Raw genomic sequence first — 27546 nt, forward strand, 5'->3', positions numbered from 1 at the left:
ACAGCTAATGAAAAACCAAAATTCTCAGAAAATTTGAATATTGTGAAAAAGTTCAATATTGGAGACAAAAAATTTTTGACCAAAAATCAGACCACAGGTTAAGTTGCCCATCTTTTCTTCCCTCCCTGAAGGTTAGCTGGGTGATGCCTAGCCACTGCTGCCACAAAAGAGGCCTTGCCTCTGGGCTGGGTTTTTTTGGTGAGCCTCCACCTGCCTAGGAGGGCCTAGGGGACCTGAACCCTGGCTGTCCCCTTCTGGAAGTAGAGGCAAAACTTGGACGCATGGGTTGGGGGGCAAGCAGTAGGCTTCCTGGGGGGGCATTCTTCAAATGCTTCCCCATCCTTTTTGCGTAGGTTGTACTGCTGGCACATATTTGACACCGCAACCCCGAAAAGGGCTTTTGACTCTATTGGGGCGTCGAGAAACTCCACCTTTTCCCTGGGCTTCCATAACACGTCAGCAGCATCAAGGACCGATACATTGTATGGAAAAGAAAGCACAACTGTGTAAATGGTTCTTTAAAAAGCTTAACAACTGTATGTGCGACCAAATTAATTTCTTCTCCTCTGTCACCCAATGTGAAATCTATTCTCTATTTATAATCTATTTAAATATATTTAAGCTTTTGCAGTTTGGTACAGATGCGGTTTGTGAGCTCTGAGAAGTGCGCTTTCTGACCATTCAGTCAGCGTGAAAATGACAATTCGAGATCTAAATGGCCACAACAAATGTTAATTTTCTGCTGAGCTTCTGCCCATTTCCTGGTACTTTATTAGGTGGAGGAAACAACACAGTAGTTTAAATATTCAAGTTACAGACAAGGTTTCATATATGCCTTTTCAGTATACGTCACTCTGTCAGCATCTATACGGTACCAGCAAATGTAGGTGCAGATAAACTGATTAAATCGGCTTAGGACATATACAAGATATACACTATCCCCCAAACTATTTCCACACAACTGTGTAGAATGCCCTTTGTATGCTGTAGCGTTGCAATTTCCCATTGCTACAACCAAAAGACCCGAGCCTGTTCCTCTTCCATCATGATGATGCCCCTGTGCATAGACATGGTGGTTGGTGTTAAGATCGGACTGCACAGAGCCCTGACCTCCTCAACAACTAAGCACCTTCGGGATGACAGTGTCACCGTTAGCCCAACATCACTGATCTCACTAATGATCTTGCATGTGAATAAAAACTAATCCACACCCCAAAATTGATTGGAAAGCCTTCTCAGGAAAGCGGACCAACTTTATATTACTGCAATTAATTAGAAGTTCAGCAAGCAATACGAGAGGCATGTCAGTTTTCCATATAGTAAAGGAAAATCAGCTGCTAAAATAATTATACACCTTTTCACAGACATACAAAAAAAAAAGGAACACATCTATCATGACATTCAAAAGCAATGAGGAGCAGGAAAGATCATTGTGAACAGTAATTAACAACATACAGTTAGAAAATGTTGATTGACTGACTGACCAGTAAAAGTCAGATTTTTAAAAGCTGAAGCACGTTTGCTTTTGCTTTTGCTTCAATTCATATTCTACATTATCCTTTTACCATAAATAAAAAAAATAATAATTCACTATATAACATGTTTGTTATGCTAACTAGCAGTTACTTTTAAAAACAAAAAAGAGAAAGAAGTGTGGGAGAAAGAAGTAGAAGTAGAAGAAAAAAACATACGAGTGTTCAATATCTATTTTTCTGTAGTTTAATCTGTTATAATTACTCATTAAATACACTAATGTTATCATTGTTATTATTAAAATAACACTTTGACCAATCAGTGATTATTTTTTTATTATTATAAACATACCCACACACATATAAATAAATTGTAATAATTGAGAAACCAAAACAATACATATATAGCCTTAGAAATATGTACTTTTACCCTCTCATCCCTTCTAGCATACAGTCTGGCAGGTATTAATTCAGGTGATTTAATGAGTGATGGAGGTGCAGTGGGTGTGTTAATGCAGAAAACACATGTTAACAGCAGGTGTATTGTTCTGGTTAAATATTTTCCATGACTGTCACAGGTCATGAAGTCTCTCTCCAAACGATATCTGCAAACACTTTGGTCGCTTCCTCACATTCCTTGTTTTTTGCTTTTCCTGGAATCTAGATGAAACAAACAGAGTTTGAAATGTCTAGAACTAAAAGCAATATACGTTTACTAGGAATTAATTATAATGTTTATTTTATTCACTATCAAAAACGCATTCATATAGTTAAAAATAATGTGATCGGCGTCTGATGTGATTGGCGTTTGATTTCACTATCCAAACTCACCTGGTTGCACACAGCTTTTCCGTAGCGTACAAAGGTGGCGAAGTGTTCACAGTTCTGAGTGAACAGTTTGTAAGGAAATTTTTTGTCCAGCAGTGAGTCACTCCGTCGCTTCATATCCCATGGCTCTGAGGGTGTGAATGTATGCTCAGAGTTGCTCACCATTACGCGTGCTCCTTTAGGAACATTGACTTCCGAGATACGTTGGCGGCGGATCCGTGTCTCTCCTAGCAGTAGATCACCGCAGACTGGGAATATGGTCTGCAGGTAACCACGGAACGTGTTCATTATCTGTGTCTCATCTAGGAAAGCAAATACACACTTGTTAAACACACCTAAACCAGGTAGTCAGGATCACTGAATATTCATATAACACCTAAATCAGGTCATCAAAATGACCAAATAATAAACACACACCTCACTCATTCACTCACTTTCAGTAATTAAGGTCATGAATACACTGAACACTCCTAACAACCCTGAACCAGGTGATCAGGAACACCAACATTCCTGAAACACTTACAGTAAACTGGGTCATCAGGAACACCTAGACAGGTGTGTTTTGTGTGGGAATCCTTTCTCCCCCACTTTGGGAAACACTATTTCAGGTTTTCCTACCTGCCACTGCAAAGTGAATGACGTATCCATCTCCATCGCAGACGCCCCAGTGAGAGTAGCCAATCGGATAGACAAATTGAATTAGATCTCCAAAGTGGGCGGAGGCTTCAACTTCAGCAGCCTGAATAGCACATGCAGGTTTTGGAACAAGTTTGACCACATTAACTAAATGTTTAGATTTCATTTAAAGAACATTAAAAAAAAAAAGTACTAAGACTGAACAAATTCTTAGACTTTTTACAATATTTTTTTTCTATTTAATAATAAAATTGTTTAAATGATACAATAATTACAGTTGTAGCTACTTTGTCCATTTTGAACGACAGAGCAGGATGTTATACTTTTAAAGAGAAAAGTGTGTAAATATATTATTTGAGTTGCCAATTATGCACCTTGAAAGAAATGGATACATTTACCATAGCAATATGTACTGGTTATTCTTTTTAGTTAATATTTTAATCACATTTAATCTTTGACGGCATATCTACCAGAAAGAGATCAGGTCCTTGTCAAGTTACACTTTTGCATAGAAATTTGCTAAAAACTGCAGGAAATTAGTGTAATAATTTTTTGCAATATAAGCAAATGATCTTTCTTCCAAATATAAGGACAAACAGTAAAACCTAACATTCTGAATATCAGTGCAGTAAGAAGAATTTTTAAGAAGTCTTATACCAAACTGTGAGTGGCCAGTGTTCATTTAACACACCTAATTTAATTCGCAATTTAAAAACGGCAACTTTCCTGAGCTACAGATATTGCTGTAATCCTCCAGGAGGACTTTTAACACACCAATCCAAACCATAAATGTATATAAATATATTACATAAAAAAAAAACTTACCTGAGTTTTGTAGTCCATCGCTCCTGTTGCTGTTGTTGTTTTTTCCTTAAGTCATGAGAATGAATTAAAAAATCTTGACCCAAGCCTGATGAGCAGGTTGAACCAGAGAAATCACAGCTACAGAGCATGTAGTTAAGTGTGTGAAGTAGGCGTGACATTTTTCTACACAGATGGGCAGGTCTTCAGGTACACAGGTATGCCAGTGTGCAATGTGTGCAGATGTACAGGCAAAGAGGTGTGCAGGTCTACAGGTATACAGGAATACAGGTGTGCAGATGCACAGATATACATGTCTGCAGGTATACAGATGTGCAGGTGAATAGGTACCCAGGTCTACAGATTTACATGTGTATGTGTAAACCGGTGTATAGGTCATGTATAAGTAAAAAGGTGCACAGGTAAGTTGACAGGTATAGAGCTGACCAGGTGTAAACCTGTACCAGTGTGTTACAAACTCAACTCAAGTATAGAGAATTTATTCAGAAAGTTTATTTAAATGATTGTTTCCTTTTCTCTACAGCTGATCCATAGGTTTTAAAAATAATGATTTTCTCTAACTTTTGTGACATCAGTTTATACTTGACACTGTTTTTGAACACTTCATATTCTATTAAACACATTGCTTTAATCATATATGCAACGTTGATCTTAATTATTCATTTATTCATTCTCTCCCGCTTATCCGTATTTCGGGTCGCAGGGGCAGCAGTCTAAGCAGGCCGCTGCCTTCGACTGCTGCCCAATCCTCACAGCACCGTCCCTTACGGTCCCTCCTGCAGGTGGTGAGCCCACGGGAGGCGGCCCCACGTCACTCCGACATCACGGACCTTGATATTTCCCTCGTAAGGGACCCCCGGAGCATAGAGGGTTAAGGGCCTTGCTCAAGGGCCCAAGAGTGGCAGCTTGGCGATACCGGGGCTTGAACCCCAGACCTTCCGATCGGCAACCCAGCGCCTTAACCGCTGGAGCCACCACTCCCCCTGATCTTAATTAAAAAGGACAAAATACATGTCCTGCAGGTTAAGATGAGTCCGATAAGGTTCATATCCTTGCCAAATTTGGCTTGGAAACAAAGTGTATGCTCAATCTACTAACATTATTCCATAAGAGAAAGATAGTAAAAAAAAATTACACATAACCAAATTTCAATAATTACAGTAGTTAAGAAGTTTAGTTCCACTACAAAATGTCAATGAGGTGAATAGGCACCGTTTTATTCAAGACTTCAAGGTGTGTAAAAAATTGTTTATTGGTAATGAATTGCACTTTGTTCATCCATATACTTCTTAGTTTTAAAAGCGCTGCAGGAGGTGATTTTGAAAGCAGTCTTTCATGTGAGATGTGATTAATCAGATCACATCAGTCACTGTTTGTTACAAAATCAGGGTAATTTATTGACATTATTAAAGCGCTCTGGGATCTAAATTAATGTGTAAGATATAGCAAAGCTGTAGTGTGTAAAGCACACTAATTCTGAAACAGACCGGCGATAACAAATTCTTCTCAAGCAGGATGGACAGGAGACATGCAGGATGCAGTATGCAGGACAACCGGCTGAACTAAATGGAAATAAAATTGTTAATTAAAAACACCAGAACACCAATCAAAATAAAATGTTATAATGATGTAATAAAACATGGAAATAATGTTACGCTAAAATAGTCTCGGTTATTTCTGTTTTTTGCATTTGTGCGTGCAAATTTTTTTTTTCTGTGTGTGTGTTTGTATGAGTGTGTGTGTGGGTGTGTGTGTGCGTGTGTGTGTGTGTGTGTGTGTGTGTGTGTGTGTGTGTGTGTGTGTGTGTGTGTGGGTGGCTGTGTGTGTGTGTTTGTGTGTGTGTGGCTGTGTGTGTGTGGGGGGGGGGGGGGGGGGGATCCTGGGTATTTATTTCTTATGGTTTCCGAGCTGCACAGCCATGCTGTCAGTGACGCAGCGGAATGTAGCAGGCTGGATTTCCCAAAATTCAATGGGGTTCCCGAACAGACTGATGCCGTTGTAGAAGACCTTCTTGACCCCGAAACCCGTTGGACAAAAATCATTCACCTTCACTGAGGTAATGTTATTGGAATGAAGATAGATCACCTGCACAAGGGCAAGAGAGAGAAAGAGAACTAATCACTTTACTTGAAAATTCTTTATTTGAATACAATGATGTATTTAAAGAGGGATCATCTAATTCACATTATAACTAGTTGCAGCCTGGAAAATTTGGATTTTCACTATTGGGGTCTGGGGGGCCTGTAGAGGTTCTGTAAAGTGTAGTCCGGGGTTTTCTTTGCTTTTATTACACTTGTGGAAATATCTCAGTATCTCATCAAATCTTAAATAACAATAGCAAATAAGAAATGTCACACTGATAGCTCACTTGGTTTAGTTCATGCTCAATTCTGGGTGCTAGATTTTGGCCAGGACTCAGCCTTGCTCAAACCAGATTTTTACAACTTGGTCACTGCTGGCTTCAAATTGAAATACCACACATGCATTTGGTGCATTTGCAAAAGCTGTTAGAATCATTAAATATGGCTGCATGGGACGGTACCACATAAACTTGCCATTGCCTTCGCCAAAAATAAACACAATCTGCATATTTTTCCGACTCTCTTAGCTGAGATGAATTCCAAAAAGTTTTTCTCAATCCGAAGCTGCCTTGTTCAGTAGTCAGGGCACTCTTCAGGGATTCGACCATGGGCTGTCTTAATTGCACCAGGGAATGTTCAGTCCCTAAAATAAATGACCACAATCTACTGCAAAAATTAAGAAGCATCAATGCTTTATATGTTCCTGTACTGTAAATGATGTCATATTTTCTGATGCCTCTCAGCTTAAAAAAAAAACTCTACATTGATTTACAAATGTAAGTCGCTTGTCGTTGATGTCTTAGTTCTCAAATAATGACATACATACATTTGCAATTTTTAACTGTATTTGACATTTGAAATACAGTTAAACATTTCACATGCTTGGGTTTTGACTGATTAAAATTAGAAGTTAGCAATACCATCAGAATCCAAGTCATTAGTATCCCAATGTGTAATTAGCCAGGGTTCTTGTCCGTGCCAGAACTTGTGTACTTCTGATTGACTTCCTAGAGAGCTGATCGAGACACACCGTAAATCTGTCCACAACTGATAACCAAGTATTTAGAAATATGTAGACTGTATGCGGGGCTGTTATACATAACACAAGAAGCGGTTTGAAAATGGTTGGGTGGTTTCAGGTGAATTTTAAAACTGCAGATTTAGGACAAGGGCACAGAAGAACACATATTAAAGCTTGGTTGCTGAGGTGTGCTCTATTTATTAGATAAGTAAGGTTCAGCTATGACTTCTGGCAATGACACTATGCTCATACCTGCAGGTATTTCATGTTGGCCAGGCCACTGGGTATGTTAGAGAGTCGGTTGTGGTCCAGATGAAGCTCCCTGAGGTTGTTAAGGTAAGAAAGCGCACCACGTTCAATATGCAGGATATGATTCGACCCAAGTCCAAGCCTAATTGGAGATAAAAAAAAAATAATTATGAATGAGAAAGACAGGTCAAAATGTGGTGTTTAACCACTAGAGGGCATCCTGTTTTTAGTATTATATACTGTATTTGGAATTTGGATTTATAAGTATCAAATTGTACATTCTGCTATTTTCAGCATTTTCTTAAAAATGTCTGTTTTACTTTTACAATTAACTGGACTGTGCCATTGATACATTTGGGGGAATTAAATTATGTAATAAATCTTTCTTTTTAGTCACAGCAGAATGCAATTATTAAAAATCTTTCCAACACTGCAACAACCATTAATCTGTAATAATTTTAACATTTATTTTTGTGTATTTTTTCTTTCTACCTGTTTACAACAGGTCGGTCCATTAACATTTAAATGAGATACTAATCTGTATCAGTTTTCTTTGCTGAGCGTCGTGAGGGGAGAAGGCGCATGTTATAGTAATTGAGAGTTTTTTATATTAAGTATGCATTTTGTTTCGAAACTGTCCTTATAATGTGAACTACTTTTGTGTAGAGTAAATAATTATAATTTTGTAGCACATTCTAGTGTTTGGTTAAAATGTTTTTCTCATAGTGAGTATGGTAATGAGGTAAGTATGCTAATCGTGTTATGCTAGCTAGATCTTATACATCATATCGATTTTTTCATTAATGGAGTGTAGTTATAGTTATTGTGGTGGTGTATATGTTATGTACATTATATTGGCAAAAGTACATGTACCCCTGGCCATCACATCCATATGTGCCTCTACTGTAAACAGCTTCCATAAAGTTAGAAGTAGACAGTTGTATAGAGCATATCTGTACGCTGTAGCATTACAATTTTCCTTAAAAAGGCTCAAACCCTTTTTAGGCAGGATAATGCTCCTGTGTGAGCTCCAAGGCAAGCTCCTTAAAGACATAGTTGTTGGTGTTGAAGTTGAAGTGGACAAACTCGAGTGTCCTGCATAGAGCCCTGACCAGTTTAACCCCACTGAACACCTTTGGGATAAACTGGATCTGAAGCCCATTTGACATCCCAAAGTCATGTCTGAATTGACTAATTATCTTGTAGCAGAATGAACATTAATCTATACAGACACAGACCAAAATCTAGAGTAAAGTCTATCTTATAAAACAAAAAGAAAATATATATTTTAATATTGCACCACGTGTCATATTGGCATAAATCAGTCTGACCTCTGCAGCTGCTTGTATCGGCTTAGGTCCTCCAGCTCAATTGCCTGAATCTCATTATGGTCCAAATGGAGCTCGTGGAGACTTCCTGGCAAATCTGACCGACACACAGAAACAAAATAGTGTATTTCAGTCCAACCAAAGATAATTACTAGTTCATATAAGTTCATTTGGACGAGGACACAATTCCAAACGTGCTGCGTTTGGACTGCGACTTTATAGCTTCTACAGCACTTTCAGTCTTCATCTCCAAAAATAAAATGTGAATGAACTGAAACACACATTTCAGTAGTTATATTTTAATTACTATCATGCTATATTAAAGCAATTTTTAATAATACTTGTGGATGCCCTTGTGTGACCCATGTTACCTTTTGGTACACCACTGAGTTTTGCTTCGGAGATTCGGAGATAGTTCAGTTTGAGACCTTTGAATGCTCCTGGCTCAAATCCACTGTTGTGGATTGGATTACGGCCCATTTCTGCATACAATACAAATAAATTTCACATAATAAATAATTGCTATACATATTACCACATTCGATCCACAGTGCTGCACAATTGTTCTATATCCCCTCACTGTGAAATTAATATAACATAAATACAAAATGATACATTTCAAGACAGAGAAAACTGTTTGAGTCATCACTGCAAGACATTTCTTAAACAACTATCGATATAAAAGTTGTATTTCTATATGCCAGATCATATGAGAGCCGGGGAGGTTAGCATACAATCTCAATGTGTGCAGTACTAGCGATGGCCACTGGGGGATCGGTGGCTTACAAGATCCTACTCATCTAGAGGAACACACCATATAGCTAAAGGAGTAATATAGCTCACCAATCACATGCATGTTCCCCAGAGCACTGAAGGTCCCTGCTGCTACTTTGCGGATGCGGTTGTCATGGATACGGAGCTCAACAAGGGATGCTGGTAGGTTGCGAGGAATGGATGTGAGAAGGTTATGGGAAATGTAGAGCTTCTGCAAGCGCTTCAAGGGCAGGAAGGCACGTGGGTGAACTCGAGAGATCAGATTACTCCTCAAAATTAGTGCCTGGTACAAACACACACAAAAATTAGCACACATTTTTTTAAATACTTTTACAGCATGCTTAGGGAACAGTTAGGTCTTATTACTTATTACTTGTTCTGGATCTTATTACCCAAAGTCCTGGTATAGGTCTTGTTAATCTGATTTTAGTTACCAGTTACCTGATTTTAGTTACCAGTATCAGTATTAGACACTGGGTTTTGACCTCTGGGTCAGTATTCAAAATCTGGCTTTTGCTCTCGGTTTTAGTACTCAGATTTTGGTCTTGGCCTGGGTCTCCTTACACAGAATCTGGGTTTTGGCCTGGGTCTCAATACTCAGACATTGAGTATTTGCCTGGGTCACAGTATTTATACTGGTTGCCTAACAATCTTAGTGTTGGTCTAATTAGACAGTCTTGTTATGCTTGGCCTGGGTCTCATTACTCAGAATCCGTGTCCTGGTCTGGGTCTCAGGACTCAGACATTGGGTCTAGACTGTGTCCCAGTTTTCTGAGTCAAACTCTGGGTCATGGTCTGTGTATCAGTAACTACATTTTTAGTCTTGGAATTTGTACCATTATTTTGACTTTGGGACAAGGTCTGGATCCTAGAACTCTGTATTTATTGGTAGGCAGAAAAAGAGCTCCTCTGGCTAGTTTTTTTTGATAAGGTTTACTAATCACCCATGCTCATCCTGTTTCAGCTTGCCAGTTCTTTTTGAAATGTTACAGTAGAACAATGTGAAATTGGCTCCTGAAATCAATGCAATGCTGAGTCTTACATAGAGGTTACTGAGGCCTTTGAAATCTCCCTCTCTGATCTCTGTGATGCCGTTGCACTGCAGGTCCAACAGCAGCGTATCAGATGGGATGTTGGACGGCACATAAATCAAACCTGCAAAGCAAACCAGAAACAAAAGCTAATTATTCTTCCATTCATTTACTTGCTTACTTTTAAATTGATTACACTATTATGATGTGTCCCAGTGCAGATAGATTGTAAAAAGCTGGAAGCTACTGATTGATTGATTATTTTTTTAAAAGCTAGCTAAAAATCAACCTCGTCAGTTGGTGCTAGAAATGCATAGAGCCAACACACTAAAACCTTTTAACCTCCTAAAACCTTTGTGTGTGTATGTGTGTGGGGTGGGAGGGAGTGAGGGAAGATGTGGATTATTCCTGATGTATTTATTTTAATATAAAAATGTAATCGAGTAAAAATTAAGCAAAGCTCAGATAAAATCCTCAGAAAACTACAAACTATTTAAGGTAATTGCGCACAACTGCTGTAAAATTGTATGTGGATTGTGCTGACCTGCAGTCTGTAAATAAACTCTAATAAAGCGGGTCGGGTAGACTGGGTTTCAAAAGCATCATTCTAACTGCTTTATTTTCACTTGTAAACTTTTCAGAAAGCAGTAATTTGGGAAATGTTGGGAATTGTTTGGCCTGTGTGTGTGTGTGTGTCTGTGTGTGTGTGTGTGTGTGTGTGTGTGTGTGTGTGTGTGTGTGTGTGTGTGTGTGTGTGTGTGTGTGTGTGTGTGTGTGTGTGTGTGTCTGTGTGTGTGCCTCCATATAATTCTGACGGACCAAGACTATCGGAGCTCCACGTAGCACAGCATGATGGCAGATGCAAAACGAAAAAAAGAGGTGGAGAAAGAGAAAACAACAGAAAGAAGCCTATGAGAGATAGAACCATGGAAAGAAATATGAATGGATGCATGGACAGACAAAGAGACAGACAGATTTAAATAGAGTGAAAAGAGACAAGCATTTTTTGTGCACATACTGTGCACATCTGTGAATCGGAACCTGTCATGTGGTTCTGATGTTACGATGGTAACGAGCGGCTTATTTTCAAATTGCTACTTTTGGACTTCTTGGGTGATGTCGAGACGGGCGTCGGTGTTTATGGCACATTCGCTGCCATGTAATAACACCATAAACAGTAACATCTGTAATAAAATACCATGTGCACAGGTGTCTCTCGCACACGCGCATACACACACTCACACACACACACTCACACACACACTCACACACACACACAGGGGTTAGGTTAATGTCTATCGTCCAGACAGTAAAGTAACTCCTCTCTCCCCACATGTCTTTTCATGTGGCTCGCCAGAATTCTTTAATGCTGTTCCATCACATTCCCACAAGCATTTGAATTTCCTTTCCTCATTTTAAAGCACTGCTTTTTTCGTGCCACTTTCATTAACAGCTGCCAGAAAGTTTTTAAGAGGAAATGATGGGGATAAAGTGGTACCTTACGAGGAAAATAAAGAGGATATTGCTGATTTAAACACTTCCGTTCATGCACATCCCTCAGTCAAGTCAGCCATCTTGAAGTAAACCTGAAACCAAAACTGACCTTTTTTAAAAAAGAAACGTCTTGTCATTTACCTTGACTGTTGCCCAATTCTAAACAGCTTGTGACTTCTAATTATATGTACAAGAGTTTAAAATATATAATCAATCAAAACATACCATGTTTCCTCTCCCACTATTTGATATCTACGTATGATTAAACAAAAATGCTTAGTCAGCTTATGCTCCAGTCTACTAGAGAGAGCAGGACTATTAGGATTGAATTGATTGATTAGAATAATATGACATATTTGAATATTTCATATTATTAAAGAAAAATGTGTCTATATTTCCAGTTTATGTTTTTCTCAAAGATTTTACTTGATTGTTCACTTGATCAGTTCAAGGCAAGTAGGCAGCACACGGTGCCTTTTCTCAAATCCATGGTGTAGAGCAGTACCATTGCCACACCTCCATGATTGCTGGTTCAAGCATGAACATGGGCGTGATACAGTCTGTGTGGACTGTCTGTTTAGTATGTTGCCCCCATTATCTGTATAAGTTTATATATATTTCTCCCACCTCCCAAAAGTGTGCTGGTAGGTGGCTATGCTTAAGCAGCTGTGTATGTGAATGTGTGTGTGTGGCCCACATATTACAAGACTGGTTTTGGAAACGTGTTTAAGTCTTCCTGTGATTCCTTTAGTCAAATTACATTGGCCATCTAAAAAGGCTTTTTAAACACTTTTTCTCAATAGTTGTTCTTTGAATTGTTTTATTTTTTTGAGTCTGATTATCTTAAACCCATTTAGTTAAAGGCAAGATCAGGTAAAGATTTGAGCTGACAAAATTGTGACCTTTTTATGAACACTTTTACTTACCCAGAAGACATTGCTCTTTAAACACATTTGCTAGTGGAAGATTTCTCTTTTTTCTGGCTTGACAAATGATTTGTAGCAAGTTAACTAATGTGAATAGGGATGGAACTGAACACTTGATGGCAGGGAATGTTTATGTCTGCAGTAATACTAACCAAGATCAGAGCACTGCACCACCTTCAGGTGACACACACACCCAAATGGACACGTTGGAATCTCAGGCAGATGGACGTCCTCAAACCCTGAGCCTTCCTCCTGGTCCTTCATCATTGTCATCAAATCTCTGATGTCAATATCTTCCCCAAAATCCCAGAATGCTCTCTGCTGAAAAGGAAGCGCGGAGGACAGAAGGAGGCATGCGGACAGCAGCATCAACATCACGACGTGCATCGTCATGGCTGCTGGAAGAGAAAGATCGGAAGTGTACGGCTGCAAAAGAAGTGAAAGAACTGGTAGCAGAGATTATGTACAGATTCCTTTCTTCCCTTGTTCTTCTGTCTCATTTCATTTTTTCTCCATTGTTTTCGAATTCATTTTCTCCAGTGGTTTCTTCTACTTTCTATCTTTTTTCCTCTTTCTTCCTTTTTACCTCGTTCCATATTTTTCCTCAGTTTTTCTTATTTTCTTATTATTCTGAGAGTAAAGGATTCATTCCTTTTTAATTTGGCCTCATTGTTATAAATGATTATAGGGTAAAAGGGTATTATTATTAATTAAACCTCATTTCCCATCATTCCCTCATTCCCTCCCTTTGCTTTCCTTTTAAGATTTTCCACCTTTATCTTCACTTGTTTCTCTCATTCTCTCATCCTCTGTTTCTTATTTGCTTTTTTTAAACAGAAAGCAACATTTTATTTTCCTATTAGACACTTCACGCTTGTCTGTAATGCGTGCGCTCTAGTGATTCTCTCCAAACTGACGCTCGTGGAATCAGCCGCTCTGTGATTACACAACTACAGTCCTGAAATAAAAATCTGTTTTGGAAAAGGCAAAGCTGAAAGCATGCGGTTCGTTCAGGACGCGGAGGCGCACCCAAACACACCCTGCACCCAACCCTCACACTGTTTCAGGTGTTCCGCCCCATAATAAACACAACACTTTAAACACAGGCACAGACAGAAACACAAAGGTGGCTTTAACGCACCACAAATTAGAGACTTCATTCAGACTAATAATTATCTAGTCTACAAAGAAATCAAACCCATGTGCAACGAATGCTACATGCAGAAAAGAAACAGCAAAACTATCTTAGAATACAAACCCACATGAAATATCCATCACTGGTGTTTTGACCAACATTGCAGACTAAATAAACACTATTCAAAATTTTACAGCTATGCAAGATACACAATGGGATGAAATTGACAACAATATTGGAAAGAGTTTCTGTAAATAATTAGTCTCTTTACCTCTGAAAAGTGTGCAGATGTGAGAAATCTTTCCTCTGTGTGTATAAGCTTCAGTCGTTCCTCATTGTGTTGAGCCCCTGCAACCCAACACCAGGAGATGAGGGCATTTTTACACAGAGCCTAAACGGACCAGTCCCACTTACACTAACTTCCCTCCCACTGGGTGTAAAAGAGAAAGGACAGGGGGTAAGGGAGTGTATGTGGATAGATGGATGAAGGTGGAGGAACAGGCATGTTTTTTTCATGAATTAATTTTATAGTTCAGCACCCATACAGCCCTGTGTCATTTTGCCAGATTAAAGGTCTATCTATCTATCTATCTATCTATCTATCTATCTATCTATCTATCTATCTATCTATCTATCTATCTATCTATCTATCTATCTATCTATCTATCTATCTAATCTGTATGCCTGTCTTCTTTGTTGACCACAGAGCACATCTTGTGGCTAAAGCCATATAGGTATAGATACACTCTTGTCATGATGGTTTCTCAACCTGAAGGCAATGCTCACAACAAAGATAATTGCTAACTGCTTATTCCTTGGTGCTGCTGTTCTGCCAGGATTCCACAAGGTTTTGTCGGCACCCCACTCATAAAAATGGATGTGTGTATGCTTCTGCAGACAGGTTGGTTTACCACCTACAAACTGGTAGTCTTGTCAAGCCTTCCTCTGAAATTCTCATGAAAGGTCGGTGCTTCTTCATGTGGAGATTAAAGATGCATGCGGATTTGGATCTCTTGTCTATGTGTAGTTTGCTATCTATGAGATTGCACAAGCCTTCATAGGTCTGTGAATCTTTAAAGTTATTATTTGACATATATAATAAGATTTTATATACTGGTAAAGTCAGCAAAGGGTGCACGACAACAAAAACACCTTATTTCTACCCGCAACCAACCTCGTCAATAATACCAAGGACCCACCATAATCTCTGACCTGCTTTCATTAACACTAACAGTACAGTAATGTAAACCCACACTGTTTATTTGATATGTGTTACATTAACACAATCAACAAATACCACTAAACTGCAACCCTGGACTTATGCAGAAAGATTATAATTTGCCCTGCCTCACTTTTATACCCTGCACAAACTGTATAGTAATGTCTATATTTTTATTTACAACTTTATATTTCTAGGATTTTTTCATATTTTTATTTCATGACGAGATACTTGTAAATGCAATCCATGGTACTTGGCGATAAAGATGATTCTGATTCTAATTCTGATTGGGGAGCAGGGTGTTAAACCTGGCCGTTAAAAAATACACCTATTACATGAGGCAACATGTAGTGTTGCCATTTTACAGCTATTGGGTTCTTTGCAAGGCTTAGCTAAGTTTGCCTGTTTCCTGTTTCCCATGATCATTCCATTGTTTAAACACAGGCTGAAAGATGGACAGACAACTTTAAATTGCCCCTAGGTAGTATGTGTGATATCTTTCAATATTGTCTTGCAGGCAGGATACACAGGATGACCCCCCAAATTAACCACCACCCTGAACAGGATAAAGCATTTACTAATAGTAAATTATCGAATAATGTCCATTGGTCATATGTGTATGCAAGCTCTGAGCCCTGATCATTTGCTCACCACATTAAGAATAGTATCAGTCTTCTGTAATGAGTATCAGTACAGAAGTATCAGGCTTAGTAATGACCATAATTTTGACACCCTATGCCCGAGATTGTAAAAAATCTGAATATTTCACCCTAAACATTTTTTATTAGATGCAAGATTCATAAGTGTTTATTTGCATGTTCGAATAATTCAATTTAATTGAGTTAAAGTTACTTTTTATAGCACTTTTTTGCAATGGAAATTTTTTTAAAGCAGCTTTACAGAATGTAAGAATTTAACAACAAAATTCACTTAATGTTTACTTTCATATTCAAATGTATGTGTATTTATCCTGAGAAGCCTGGGGCAACTGTGGCAAGGAAAAACTGCCTTAGATTGTATGAGGAAGAAACTTTGAGAGGAACCGGATTCAAAAGAGAAACTATTCTCATTTGGGTGACACCAAGAATTTGATTATAAATCATTAAAACATTACACTGGGGAGTGAGAAATATCATGAGCACCGGAGGGTGTGATCATGAGTAATATCCTTTCTACAATCTTATACAGTCTTAAATGATCTGATGTTCAATAATGGAGAAAGTTTTTTGAGTATTGATTAAGAATTTGTTTTTCCTTGAAGTCCAATGTCTGAAAACTTCATGAAGTGGAATGCAACTGGCCTTAGTAGATCTCCAGATGGCTTGGAATCCTCACCTCTTCTTTTTGAAGGAATAATGTTGCACTTCTGACAGATGCTATACTGTAGTCTAACTGCTCAAAGCAGTCTTGTAGATTAAACAAACTAGAAGGAATCACAGTCTCCATGCTCCCCTTTTTACTTCCTCTCCCACATAAATTTACTAAACATACTATACCTCTAGGCTTTCTGACTTCATGCAACACTGGATGATAATGCATCATTTAAGTAAATCAGGAATCACGCCACTGGGTTTGGAGAAGCTTGTTTTTGGCTTGGCTTCTTGCACATAGTGTAATTGCCAGTATTCACATTCTAAAACCTTTTTCTGTACCCAACCTAGAATAAGTAAAACTTTTTCTGGTTGTATTTCAAAAGTTGCACATAGTTGTTGCAGAACTCCACAGAGAATGATCACTTGGCATGGCAGGTAGCATTCTCTCTTTCAAAGTTTGGCTCAATGTGCATACAATGGGGCAACCATTTGCAATCACATTTTGTGATGCATATATTTTGTTAGACAAAGAGATTAACAAACTACTGGCCTGGCACTTAAAGCATCAAAACACATCTGGAATCAAATCAACAAGCTTTCATATGGAAATACACACACAAATACAAATCTTTCTATCAATTTACTTTAGTAAGGAATCAAGTATATTAAACTTGTCTGTATCCAATATGCAGTATGTAAAGTTTGCATTCCTGCTATAGCATCGTTCCAGAAATCTGTCCACCCGTCGGCAGGGAGTTGATGAAAGACAAAGTGAGCGAGCAGAGGCTGCCGGGAAGAGTGTAAAATAAGCGTTAGTGCTGTGGCAGCGCATTACCACTTAAAGAGCAGGACAGGAATAGCTCAGCGGCGCACTGTCATGAGGAGAATAAAACTCTGAAACTCTCCCTCTGTAATCACGCACTGCACTGCGGCCCGCATCCACATCCAGATCCGCCTGTCTCCGCTTAACCCTTCAACCTCAACATAAGCCGGGTTAAAGTGGAACCATACCAGACATAATAACCCAATCTCTTCGTTCTGATCAACACCATTATACAATACAAAGTTTAGAATGAACACAATTAAACTTTGGACACAATGTAACTAAGTAGTGCACAATTTAAGGGGGTTAAACTGAATGGCAATTCCTCATAAAATAAAACTTACGGACAAGATTAGATACGTCCTAAACCATGCACTCTATTCACTATATAAATCTTTAAATACCACTGTGAGTTTTGGATATTCTGCATAGCTCATCTTAAGTCAATCCTGTCGCACTGTATTGTGGGGTTTCGGTGCAGTTAAGTACGTCCGCATGATTGCAAAACAAAACTAAAATAGTGAACGATGTAGTGAAGAGGTGGTGGTTAAGTGAAAGCGCAGATTGAGATAATAAATCCACTCAGCTTGGAGGCACGAATAGCTGTATAGTTGAGGCGTGTTTAATGAACAAAATCAACCTATTCGTTATGTAGGGAATAACACACAACAGTTTATGCTGTTACAATAATAACGCACTTTTTGGGGTCTTGTTGTTTATTTATTCAGAGTAACTTAAATTTCTTCTGATTCACACAACTGAGCAGCAATGGGGTTAAAAGCCTGGCTCAGGGGCAGCAGCTTGTTGTGGATGGGATTTGAACTCACAACCTTGAAAGCCAAAGTTTAATGCCTTAACCACTAAGCTACCACCTTCCCAAAGGGTTAAGGGCCTTGCTCAATGGTGGTGGTGAAATGGTGGTGCTTTGGGATTTGGACCCACTGATGCAAAATGAAAAACCTTAGCCACTGAGTTACCATTATTTCCCCCAACTGGATATAAGGATTTGGACTCACTGATCCAAAGTGAAAAACCTTAGCCACTGAGTTACCACTATTCCACCCAACTGGTGTCAACCCTTGAGCAAGGCCCTTAACCCTTTAGGGAGGTGGTAGTTTAGTGGTTAAGGCATTAAACTTTGGCTCTGAAGGTTGTGAGTTCAAAATCCCATCCACAGCAAGCTGCCACTCCTGAGCCCCTGAGCAAGGCTTTTAACCCCAATGTTGTATGAATCAGAAGAAATTTAAGTTGCTCTGGATAAGGTGCCTGCCAAATTCACTAAAAGTAATCTAGTTAGACGTAAATTAAATAAAGTCAAATCTCCTTAACTAATGACAGTGATTCCAGTAAAAAATTCACAAATTAGTGGCTTTATCACTTCTGATTAATTTGTAATCCATGCAAACTACAACACCTACTTAAAAATTCATGCATGATTTACAGATAGATGGGCTCTGCCTGCTAAAATGTGGTTCTTCTGAAGGTTTCTTCTCTGGATCTCAGGGAGTTTTCCATTACAGCATGTAACCAATCCAGAGAGACTTTATAAATGTGCTTTACAAACTCCATCAAAAAAGGTACAGGAATACTATCAAGCTTAATCTATTTAAAAGAGAATCTAGTTACAGGTTGTTAGGAAAAGCCTCCTCACCACTTCCCTTCAAAAGTTAAAAGTTTTATATCATGCATCATATTAAGCATTTTCTAATTTTCAACAGTTCCTGTCTGACCTTTCTGTCTTGCTGCAAGTGATATGATTTTCCTTACACCATATAACAATATACCACAAATATTTAATATTTCTTTCAAAAGAAATTCCAACTCTGTGACTCCCAACTGTTGGATTAATTAAACCAACATAATCATGCTCTGCTCATGCACCTCATGCCCTGTTCCTTTAACGGATTTACCTTTGTTGTAGTATTACTGTGTTACATAATACTTGATGTCTAATATACTTTTTTAGGTTGTTAATCAAAGTAATCATTCAGTGCACTCATTCATTTTCTTCAGAACAAAGGTCTATGATTTTCATTGCATAATCTGTAAATTCTCACACTATCATACAGTGTGTTATAGAATTCCTGTTGTAAATTTGAAGACAAACTCTTATTATCTTTAAACTTTTTCTGTTTTTACATCTTACTTTAGTGCAATATGGACATTTTTCTTTCTCACTATACAGTATATTGTATATGTTTTGTTTGTATTCTTATATTCATTCTTCTGCACCACAAATTAGACTGTAATATTCTGAAAAACAGAAGGGTATATGAACTTGCGTGTGTGTGTGTGTGTGTGTGTGTGTGTGTGTGTGTGTGTGTGTTTGTTAGACTGTATTCGACTAACTGGAAAACACAGCATGGGTTGAACTCTCTGATACTTTATTTAGTAAATCGTAACAACAGACTGTAGTACACAAACACATAATCAAGGCCATGAACTGTGTGTATATGAACTTAGGATGTGCATGCATTAAATGGTTAAACATAAAATAAAATAATAACAAAAAATACTGAAGAAAATAGCTTTTATTGGATTTTAAAAAAGTCTCTCTGACATTAATAAAGCTATGCAAAATATGCATTTGTCATCCATGTCGTTTTAATTTGAACGTTATGTAATTACAATATTTGTTATTATTATACATTGTTATTGTTTGTGTGTGTGTATATATATATATATATATATATATATATATATATATATATATATATACTGTGAAAGTATTAGGTGTGTTTTCACAACATTTATCACTATTAAAAATACTATACGGTATATGTTATAGTCAGATTAACATGTTTACTTATCTACGGTCTCACTGGTATAACACAATACATTCTGGAATAAAAAATTATAATTCAGATACAAACTTGCACTTTAAACTAGTAAAATAAAAATGAGCTTCATTAGTATAAAAAATGACACATTGTAATTGCATTATTATTCTTATGTCAGGAACATGAGATATACTTTCACCATAATGTTGAAATAACCCTGCCCCAAAGGTTCTACTGTCACCTGGCTTGTTGGTTCTATATGTGAGTATACTGTGTGTAATCGAGTGTGTTTAAGAGTGTGTTCACTCGTAGATCTGTTCGTGTCTCTGAGGGTGCAGGATCACACTGCTGTACTGTTTAATACAGGTGAGTGCTGTAGGCGGGACTAAACGCCGATCGATAAGGTTATTCTGCAGGTGAACGGAGAGCAGTGGAGAGTCGTCACGGGCGGTGATGTCACACAGGGTGTTCATGGGTACCGAGCTGCACACACACACACACACACACACACACACACACACACACAAACACACACACACACACACACACACACACACAAACACACACACACACACACACACACACACACACACACATATACATATAAATAGACATATTTTAGCCTGATATAGTTGTGGGTGAGTGTTGTGTGAGGAGTGCCCACTAAATTAAAGTGAGTGAGTGTGTGTTAGGAGTATGCAGTAACCGAATGTAGTTGTGGGTGAGTGTGTGTGAGGAGTGGGCACTAACCCAATGTAGCTGTGGGTCAGTGTGGGATAGAGGGTGTGTGAATAGAACACACTAAGCTGGTGTGTGTGAAGAGTGGCCACTAACCTGATGTAGTTGTGGGTGAGTGTAGGTCAGTGTGTGAGAAGTGTGCACTAACCGAATGTAGTTGTGGGTGGGTGTGTGTGAGGAGTGTGCACTAACCTAATGTAGCTGTGGGTCAGTGTGGAATAGAGTGTGTGTGAGTAGTACACATGAAGCTGGTGTGTGTGAGGTGTGGGGACTAACCTGATGTAGTTGTGGGTGAGAGTGTGTGAGTGAGGATTGCGTACAAACCTGATGTAGTTGTGGTTGAGGCGGAGGACGTGAAGGGCACGGAGTTGCACAATCCCACGTGGAATCTCTCTGAGCTGGTTATGGTCCAGCAGCAGCTCATTCAGTGAGTGTCTTAGACCAAGGAAGGACACTTCATTGATGCCGTCCTCCCTTAGCCGGTTGTATGAGAGGTGTAATGAGCTGAGACCGGGCTGCATGTGAGCAAACACATATCCTGGGATTCTCTCAATCTTATTGTGGTGCAGTGTTAGCTGGACAAGACCGACAGGCAGGAAGGAGGGGACGTGGACCAATTTATTGTGGGACAGATCCAATGTCTCCAACTTACTGAAAAGACAAGAACATTTTGAAGATTTGTCTCTTTTAGACACCAAATAACCAAGTGATTTGCAAACACACTACCACAGACCTCTGACTCATCTAATAACGATGTGGCGCCCTCTAAAGGCTGCCTTGTTGCCTTACTTGTGTTTTTGTTCAAACATCATAGTTTGTGTTATTTCTGACAGGAAGAAGTACATATTTGAAATTTATATTCTATATTTTGTATTTATCTTGCCTCTTTTTTTGTCAGGAAGCCATGTTTCTCTGTGTATTACCAGTACAAAGTTGGTTAAAGTCCAGATATTGGTAAAACTGGAGGTGCATGAAGTTTAATAACTAACATAAGTTACAACTGAATGATAATAATTGTCTAATTACCCACTGACCATTAACCTTTTATTATAATTTAGGTTATTTAAAGTTTCCAACCATTGTTGGGTGACTGACCGTAGATGAAACCATGCTCTCGGAGCAATTCGGTCCTCTCTGATTTTATTATGGCTCAGATTTAGGATCCGCAGGTTCACCGTCTTATTGAGGAGTCCGGCATGAACTACTTCGATCCGGTTATCTGACAAATGCAACTCCTACATGAGGTCACACATATACACACACATACACATACACATACACATACGCACACAAACACACACACACACACACACACACACACACACACACACACACACACACACACACACACACACACAGATTCCAAATGCTGCTGTGATTGAAGTGTCCTTAATTAAAAATATATATATTGAAAGTATTTTACAGATCTGTTTGAAAACCACAATAAAAAAAAAAAATCAATATTATAAAAATATTAATAAGTCCTAACATTTTGCTTTGTTTAACAGACTACACAAAGGTTAGCATATTAGTTTGCACTTTGTATAGTAAATCAGCATACTTAGATAAAGTCTGACAAGGGACACGGGGAAGCCAAACATGTCTTAACATTTAAGACACGTTTAAAACACCCTGCTTTAGACACTGAGACTGGCACCTCAAATACTCTTGTTTGAGGGATATTTTGAGGGTTTTCTAGCATTTGGGATGCTATGGGACCTTATATGTATACGTGATGTTTTGACGCCTGACATTAGAAAGAATTGACCAAATTACAAAATCCACAGGCAAACAAGTTTTTCTGAAATTTTCCACAGGTGTGTGGAACCTCAGAATAAGTCTTTTGGACTAATGACACTAATCATTAGTGATGATGTTGATGTTGATGATGATGTAATGACCTTCAGTGATGCAGGCAGGCCAGAGGGAATGGCTCTAAAGTCATTATCGTCCAGTCGCAGGTAAATTAGTTTCTTGAGGGGCCTGAATGCCACCGGAGACACATTCCCATCGTGGAAATGATTGTCCTCCATCTCCAGAGTCAGCAGCTGGGACAAACCTGCATGACAAAAAACCATCCAAAACACATTCCTGTCTCGCTGAGGAGAAGTGAAAGTTTATCATTCTCAGGGCCAAGAATAAAACTGACGCCAAGTTTGTCCTTTTAACCTCACACTGTTGAACTTGCGTGCAAACATGTGTGTGTGTGTGTGAACCTTTAAAGCTGTGAGGTGTGAGTCCACTCAGTTTGTTGTCATTGATCTTCAGCTCCAGCAGTGATGGCGGCAGCAGAGGGATTTTGGTCAGATTATTCCCATCCAGATTCAGACGACGCAGTTTGGTCAGATTCTAAAAAAGACACAAACACACACACATATATACACACACACACACACACACACACACACACACACACACTGTGAGCATCATGCTTCTCAGTCTGGATGGAGCCAGAATTCGTAACACGTGTATGAGAAAAAGGAACTTGACATCTTGGTGTCTGCCTGTGGTGTGCTGAATATTTTTCCATTTGCGTCAACAATAAAGTGAGAATTCAGTTCGAACTGAAGCATGTCTATGTAAATACATATTGCATTGACTCGCTATTCATACAGTAGTTTGTGTTTATTACACATTGTATTTTGACACATGAGCCATAGACATGAATCTGAAGGTCAATAGATAGAAATGTTACATTCTGGTCTCTGTTCAGTCAGAGGCTAATTGATTTTTTATAACAGCAATAGTGCAGGTTCATATATATCAAATACTTTACATTGTCACTATACATAATTTCAAATACACTATTATTTTCTAAATAAGATTGTTCCCAGGGACATTTACTATATTAATAAGAAACAGAAAAAGAAAATACATGTGTACGGATCACCATGGTGTAGGAGATATTCATTTATGGAATATTTATGGAGTCTTTTTAAGGCCAGAATTTTCAAACATTGCAATCAAGTAAAACATATCAGGTTTTTATTAATGTAAAAATTGTACTCATGGGCAAATTGTTGTGCTATATTAGGAATTAAAGAGTTGTGGTGCCAGGGTTGTGCTGCTGTAGAAAACTAATCGACAAAATGTCTATTTTGTGTGATTTCTAAGAACGCTGAAATATTCTTTCTCTCTGTCTCTTCCAAACTACTGAAAGTGTATAGCTGTTACAAGTGTGTGTCTGTTCTCACCCGGAATACATTCAGCCCCAGTGATGTGTCATCCAGTTTATTCTTGCTCAGGTCGAGCCACTGTAGATTGGGTAAGCCGTGCAGCGCTCGCACCGGGATCTTACTGATCTTATTATCTGACAGACAGAAAGACAGACAGATATGTTTGTGTTACAGAGAAAATATTAGAATTGAAAAGAAAGTAACAATTAGAAAGGTTTTACTAACTTTATTACATGTCTATCCACCTGTTTGTGCCTGCTCACCTGACAGGTAAAGTGTTTTGACCTCAGCGTCTTTAATGAAAGGCATGCTGGTCAATCCAGTGTTGCCACATGCAATCAGGGTGTCAGACAGCAGGCATCCCGCTGGGAGAGATGCCATATAATTGGAGGAACGGATAATGGGACGACCTACTACATTGGCTCCACCCCCTCTGCCTTTAACCACACCTACTCTAGCTCTAACACCTCCATTAGGTGGCAAAACTCTGGATGGCCTTGTAGGAAGAGGGAGTGGCCTTTGTAATACAGGCATTTTCAGCTTCTGGGTAAGAGACACCACAGTTCTACTGAACGGTAAACTTTTGGTGTGAGTGTTATGTAAAACTGGGATATCATCGTCATCCTCAACAGATTCGCTATCATCTTCCAGGTAGTCGTCATCATCATGGTCATCATAGGTGTATGAATCTGGGAACATGTCAGGAGTGGCCATAGGTGAATTCCCAATTCCTATCTCAGTTGCTTGCTTTTTCATATTTGGTAGTGATGGTGGTGCATGTTTCTTCTGTGCAGGTGGAAGCTGTGTGAAGAACACGAAAAAATCATATAAAGTGATTTTAGAGAGTCATTATTTATTACTCTTATTATTTACACATCGCACATTTACGGTTTTAGCAGGCCTCTGCATTGTCTTTGGCTTGACCTCTACATCGACCTTTCCCTGTGATGCTTTCTTCTTCTCATTCTGTAGATGGACTTTCTTTTTTTCACTCGATTTCTTCAGCTTCTCTCTATGGGCTGGTTTCTGATGGCCACCCTGAAGCCTTGAGGAAGGTATAGCTGATACCAGATGCAGACATCATGAGAATCACAGGGAACATTTAGAGAAACAAAATTAGAAAATGAACCAGATAAATAAAGAACAACATAGACATTACAAACCAAACTAAATTGCCTATGAAATCTTTCATAGAGTTTCAGAGTGTTTTGTATCTTCTAACAAATGTAAAAAAAAAATGTTTAGACACTCTTTCACTATATATATATATATATATATACTCCTTGGGGTGTGTCTTTCTATACAACAGTGGCCATGGTTTTGTTGGAGTGTTTAGTTATTTGTTTTGTCACCCTACATAATTCTCCAGTCTCGGCTTGGTGGAGAATAAATTATTGGATGTTTGGACAAAGGTGGAGTTTGTGTGAGAAAAGCTTAAAGTGACTCGCAATGACAAAGCGACCAAATATCATATGTTTCCAGCGACAAGGGGAGCAGCAAGTGTCAGCGACTAGATGTAGGTGTGTCCAGGAAAGTGTCCCTGCTGAGAAGCAAAAACTAAGCAACTTGGTGTAGCAACTTCCGATTCTGATCAAAGACACTAGGACACACACAATCGTCTCCAGATTTGCTGTTGATAGTTAAATGCTATTTGCATCACCCACTGATTAAAGTTACTATGGCAACCAGTAGTAGGAGTGCCTCCAGGTGACTGGAGACTCACAGCTACATAATTGGGTAATAAATGTGTGAAAGTAAAAAGTATACATAATCACCTTGGGGCATTGTGTGTGCGTATTTGTGTGTGTGTGTACGTGTGCATGTGCATGTGTGTATACCTATATTCTGGCAGGGCACTCCATGGCACTGAACCACACCGCTTCTACAATGGCACATGTTACATGCATCTGGAGACCAAACAGCTCCCTCATGGAGAAAGATCCCATTTACCAGGCACTGAGAGCTGGTCACTGAAACACACACACACACACACACACACACACACACACACACACACACACACACATTTATTATTGCACAGTTCAAGTTTCTGGAACTTTCAACTTCTTTCAGAACCACACATTTTTTAAATTAGGACTATTACTACACATATTTAAATATTTAAGCATGTGGAACAAAACACCTTGGACATTATAATAACTAAACATGTATGTACTAATTTAAGCAACAGATAAAGTCATATTCAGCATTTATACATGCTTTGTGTCTTGCTGGCAAAATATTTTTTTTGTTTGCATAATAAATATAACAAAGAGGGATGGGACAAAGTGCAATTTCTGTAAAACTGCAATCTGAGGTGTGTTTGTTTATGAATTATGAATTAATGTTACATAATGTTGAATATTTGCTTCATATCAACATTTATAAGCAAATTGTTTTGCACAGCAAAACAATAACAATAACGTTTTCTTTTCTAATCTAAACAATAATTTTACATACATTTATACCATCTCTGTTTTAAAGAAAAAAAAACAGTTCCTTTGATGTCCTTTCGAACACATTCCTATTAAAAGTGTGTGATTTGAGACACAGTTACATGGATAAAATGCGAAATAATAAGCAAGAGCCTTGAGAACTTACCTGGATGTGCAGGTGTGTTAAATCTAGATGTTCTTGCCACTGCATGGCTCTGCTGTCTCTCATCCCTCCGATTTGTTCGTAGACCGTATGTGAGGCTCACACACATAGACAGACAAACACATGTGCAAAGTAAACGCAAGTACATGATTTGTGTATGTATGTGAGATTTTCTTAATCACTAAGTAGTGTGGGTGTATGAGCCTCTTATACTCTCAGGCTGTGGAGAGAGAGAGAGAGAGAGAGAGAGAGAGAGAGAGAGAGAGAGAGAGAGAGAGAGAGAGAGAGAGAGAGAGGAAGATATAAAGAGAGTTGAAGAGAGAGAGAGACACACACAGACAGAGAGCAAGGGGGCGTAAAAAGAAAACATGTTTCACAAAACCCCTCTTTCATTCCCTGTTAACAGTCCACCACTCCAATCCACCCACAAACACACACACTTTGCTTAGTCTGAAAGAGAGGGTGTACCTGTGGCCAAAGTGATTACTTTTGGAAACACACTTCTCCTACCGTACATTCCCTTTTGAATTCTGAATTCTGATTGGTCGGAAAGTAACAATCTATTTTCTGGAACAGCTGCTATAACATAAGGGAGAACAGGAACACACTTACACTTCATTCAATAAAACTATAAGCAGATACGAATTGTTATTTGCTTATTTTAAAAAAGGTTTAAGGGGAATAAAACACTAATGCTGTTTATGTTGTTCTTTTATTGTGCATATTCTAGCATATTGCCAATAAATGCTAGCTGTAGAATGTTAAGATACCATTTAAACAAACCACAAATAACTACCTAGCTAATCAAGCCATAAAATACATTTTATATTCAATTAAATTTAATTCCATTTTATTTGTATACCACGTTTAACAATGGATATTGTCCCAAAGCAGTTTTACAGCAATAAAGAAGTTTGAAAATCTTTATATGTTTAGTGCCTATAAGTTTATCCCTTGTATATGGCTATATAAAATTTTGTATGACCAGCTGGCTAGTAATCACAGTGATTGTTGGTGTTGTAGTAGCTAGTTGTGTTGCTGGGTAATTAATATTTATGAAAACAAGTAGATATATACTAATGTAATGTATGAAGTATTCAAT

General features: G+C 38.5%; 3 protein-coding genes across 6 annotated transcripts; all 3 read right to left on the reverse strand.

Moving 5' to 3' along the window:
* Positions 1–1795: 1795 nt before the first annotated feature.
* On the reverse strand, positions 1796–3892 carry LOC310732775 (phospholipase A and acyltransferase 4-like). The gene is made up of 4 exons (XM_083553434.1): positions 3762–3892; positions 2919–3039; positions 2304–2602; positions 1796–2132 (listed from the first exon to the last, which is right to left on the reverse strand). The coding sequence occupies exons 1-4, from the start codon at positions 3777–3779 to the stop codon at positions 2052–2054; spliced, it is 519 nt and encodes a 172-aa protein (XP_083409560.1). The 5' UTR covers positions 3780–3892; the 3' UTR covers positions 1796–2051.
* Positions 3893–5512: 1620 nt separating this feature from the next.
* bgna (biglycan a) lies at positions 5513–14209 on the reverse strand. 3 transcript variants are annotated; one of them, XM_083553543.1, is made up of 8 exons: positions 14069–14209; positions 12815–13088; positions 10254–10366; positions 9281–9494; positions 8809–8919; positions 8441–8534; positions 7113–7251; positions 5513–5843 (listed from the first exon to the last, which is right to left on the reverse strand). In XM_083553543.1, the coding sequence occupies exons 2-8, from the start codon at positions 13053–13055 to the stop codon at positions 5646–5648; spliced, it is 1110 nt and encodes a 369-aa protein (XP_083409669.1). In that variant the 5' UTR covers positions 13056–13088; positions 14069–14209; the 3' UTR covers positions 5513–5645. The 3 variants fall into 3 exon arrangements, with proteins under 3 accessions (XP_083409669.1, XP_083409670.1, XP_083409671.1); XM_083553544.1 differs by having other exon boundaries at positions 12815–13060; positions 14069–14206; XM_083553545.1 differs by having other exon boundaries at positions 12815–13057; positions 14069–14188.
* A 5675-nt stretch (positions 14210–19884) lies between these two features.
* Positions 19885–26722, reverse strand: LOC310732928 (extracellular matrix protein 2). Of its 2 annotated transcripts, none has more exons than XM_083553704.1 (10): positions 26448–26722; positions 25685–25816; positions 24729–24907; positions 24110–24647; positions 23865–23980; positions 22887–23019; positions 22572–22729; positions 21766–21905; positions 20995–21321; positions 19885–20415 (listed from the first exon to the last, which is right to left on the reverse strand). In XM_083553704.1, the coding sequence occupies exons 1-10, from the start codon at positions 26590–26592 to the stop codon at positions 20235–20237; spliced, it is 2049 nt and encodes a 682-aa protein (XP_083409830.1). In that variant the 5' UTR covers positions 26593–26722; the 3' UTR covers positions 19885–20234. The 2 variants fall into 2 exon arrangements, with proteins under 2 accessions (XP_083409830.1, XP_083409831.1); XM_083553705.1 differs by having other exon boundaries at positions 24735–24907; positions 26448–26721.
* Positions 26723–27546: the final 824 nt, after the last annotated feature.

The sequence above is a fragment of the Silurus aristotelis genome (assembly GCF_946808225.1).
Source record: "Silurus aristotelis genome assembly, chromosome: 11".
In the NCBI taxonomy this organism is placed as follows: Eukaryota; Metazoa; Chordata; class Actinopteri; order Siluriformes; family Siluridae; genus Silurus; species Silurus aristotelis.

What these genes read in the sequence shown, in the direction of transcription:
- LOC310732775 (XM_083553434.1), bottom strand. An exon ending in CATTCACTTTGCAGTGGCAG is followed by an intron (nt 2,603 to 2,918) that starts GTAGGAAAACCT and finishes TTGCTTTCCTAG; the next exon opens with ATGAGACACAGATAATGAAC. An exon ending in GAAAAGCTGTGTGCAACCAG is followed by an intron (nt 2,133 to 2,303) that starts GTGAGTTTGGAT and finishes TGTTTCATCTAG; the next exon opens with ATTCCAGGAAAAGCAAAAAA.
- bgna (XM_083553543.1), bottom strand. Translation starts at nt 13,055, where the DNA reads ATGACGATGCACGTCGTGATGTTGATGCTGCTGTCCGCATGCCTCCTT. An exon ending in AAGGCCTCAGTAACCTCTAT is followed by an intron (nt 9,495 to 10,253) that starts GTAAGACTCAGC and finishes TGTTTGTACCAG; the next exon opens with GCACTAATTTTGAGGAGTAA. An exon ending in CGATACAAGCAGCTGCAGAG is followed by an intron (nt 7,252 to 8,440) that starts GTCAGACTGATT and finishes ATCTCCAATTAG; the next exon opens with GCTTGGACTTGGGTCGAATC.
- LOC310732928 (XM_083553704.1), bottom strand. Translation starts at nt 26,592, where the DNA reads ATGTACTTGCGTTTACTTTGCACATGTGTTTGTCTGTCTATGTGTGTG. An exon ending in CACACCTCACAGCTTTAAAG is followed by an intron (nt 22,730 to 22,886) that starts GTTCACACACAC and finishes TTTGTCATGCAG; the next exon opens with GTTTGTCCCAGCTGCTGACT. An exon ending in CTCAACCACAACTACATCAG is followed by an intron (nt 20,416 to 20,994) that starts GTTTGTACGCAA and finishes GTGTGTGTGCAG; the next exon opens with CTCGGTACCCATGAACACCC.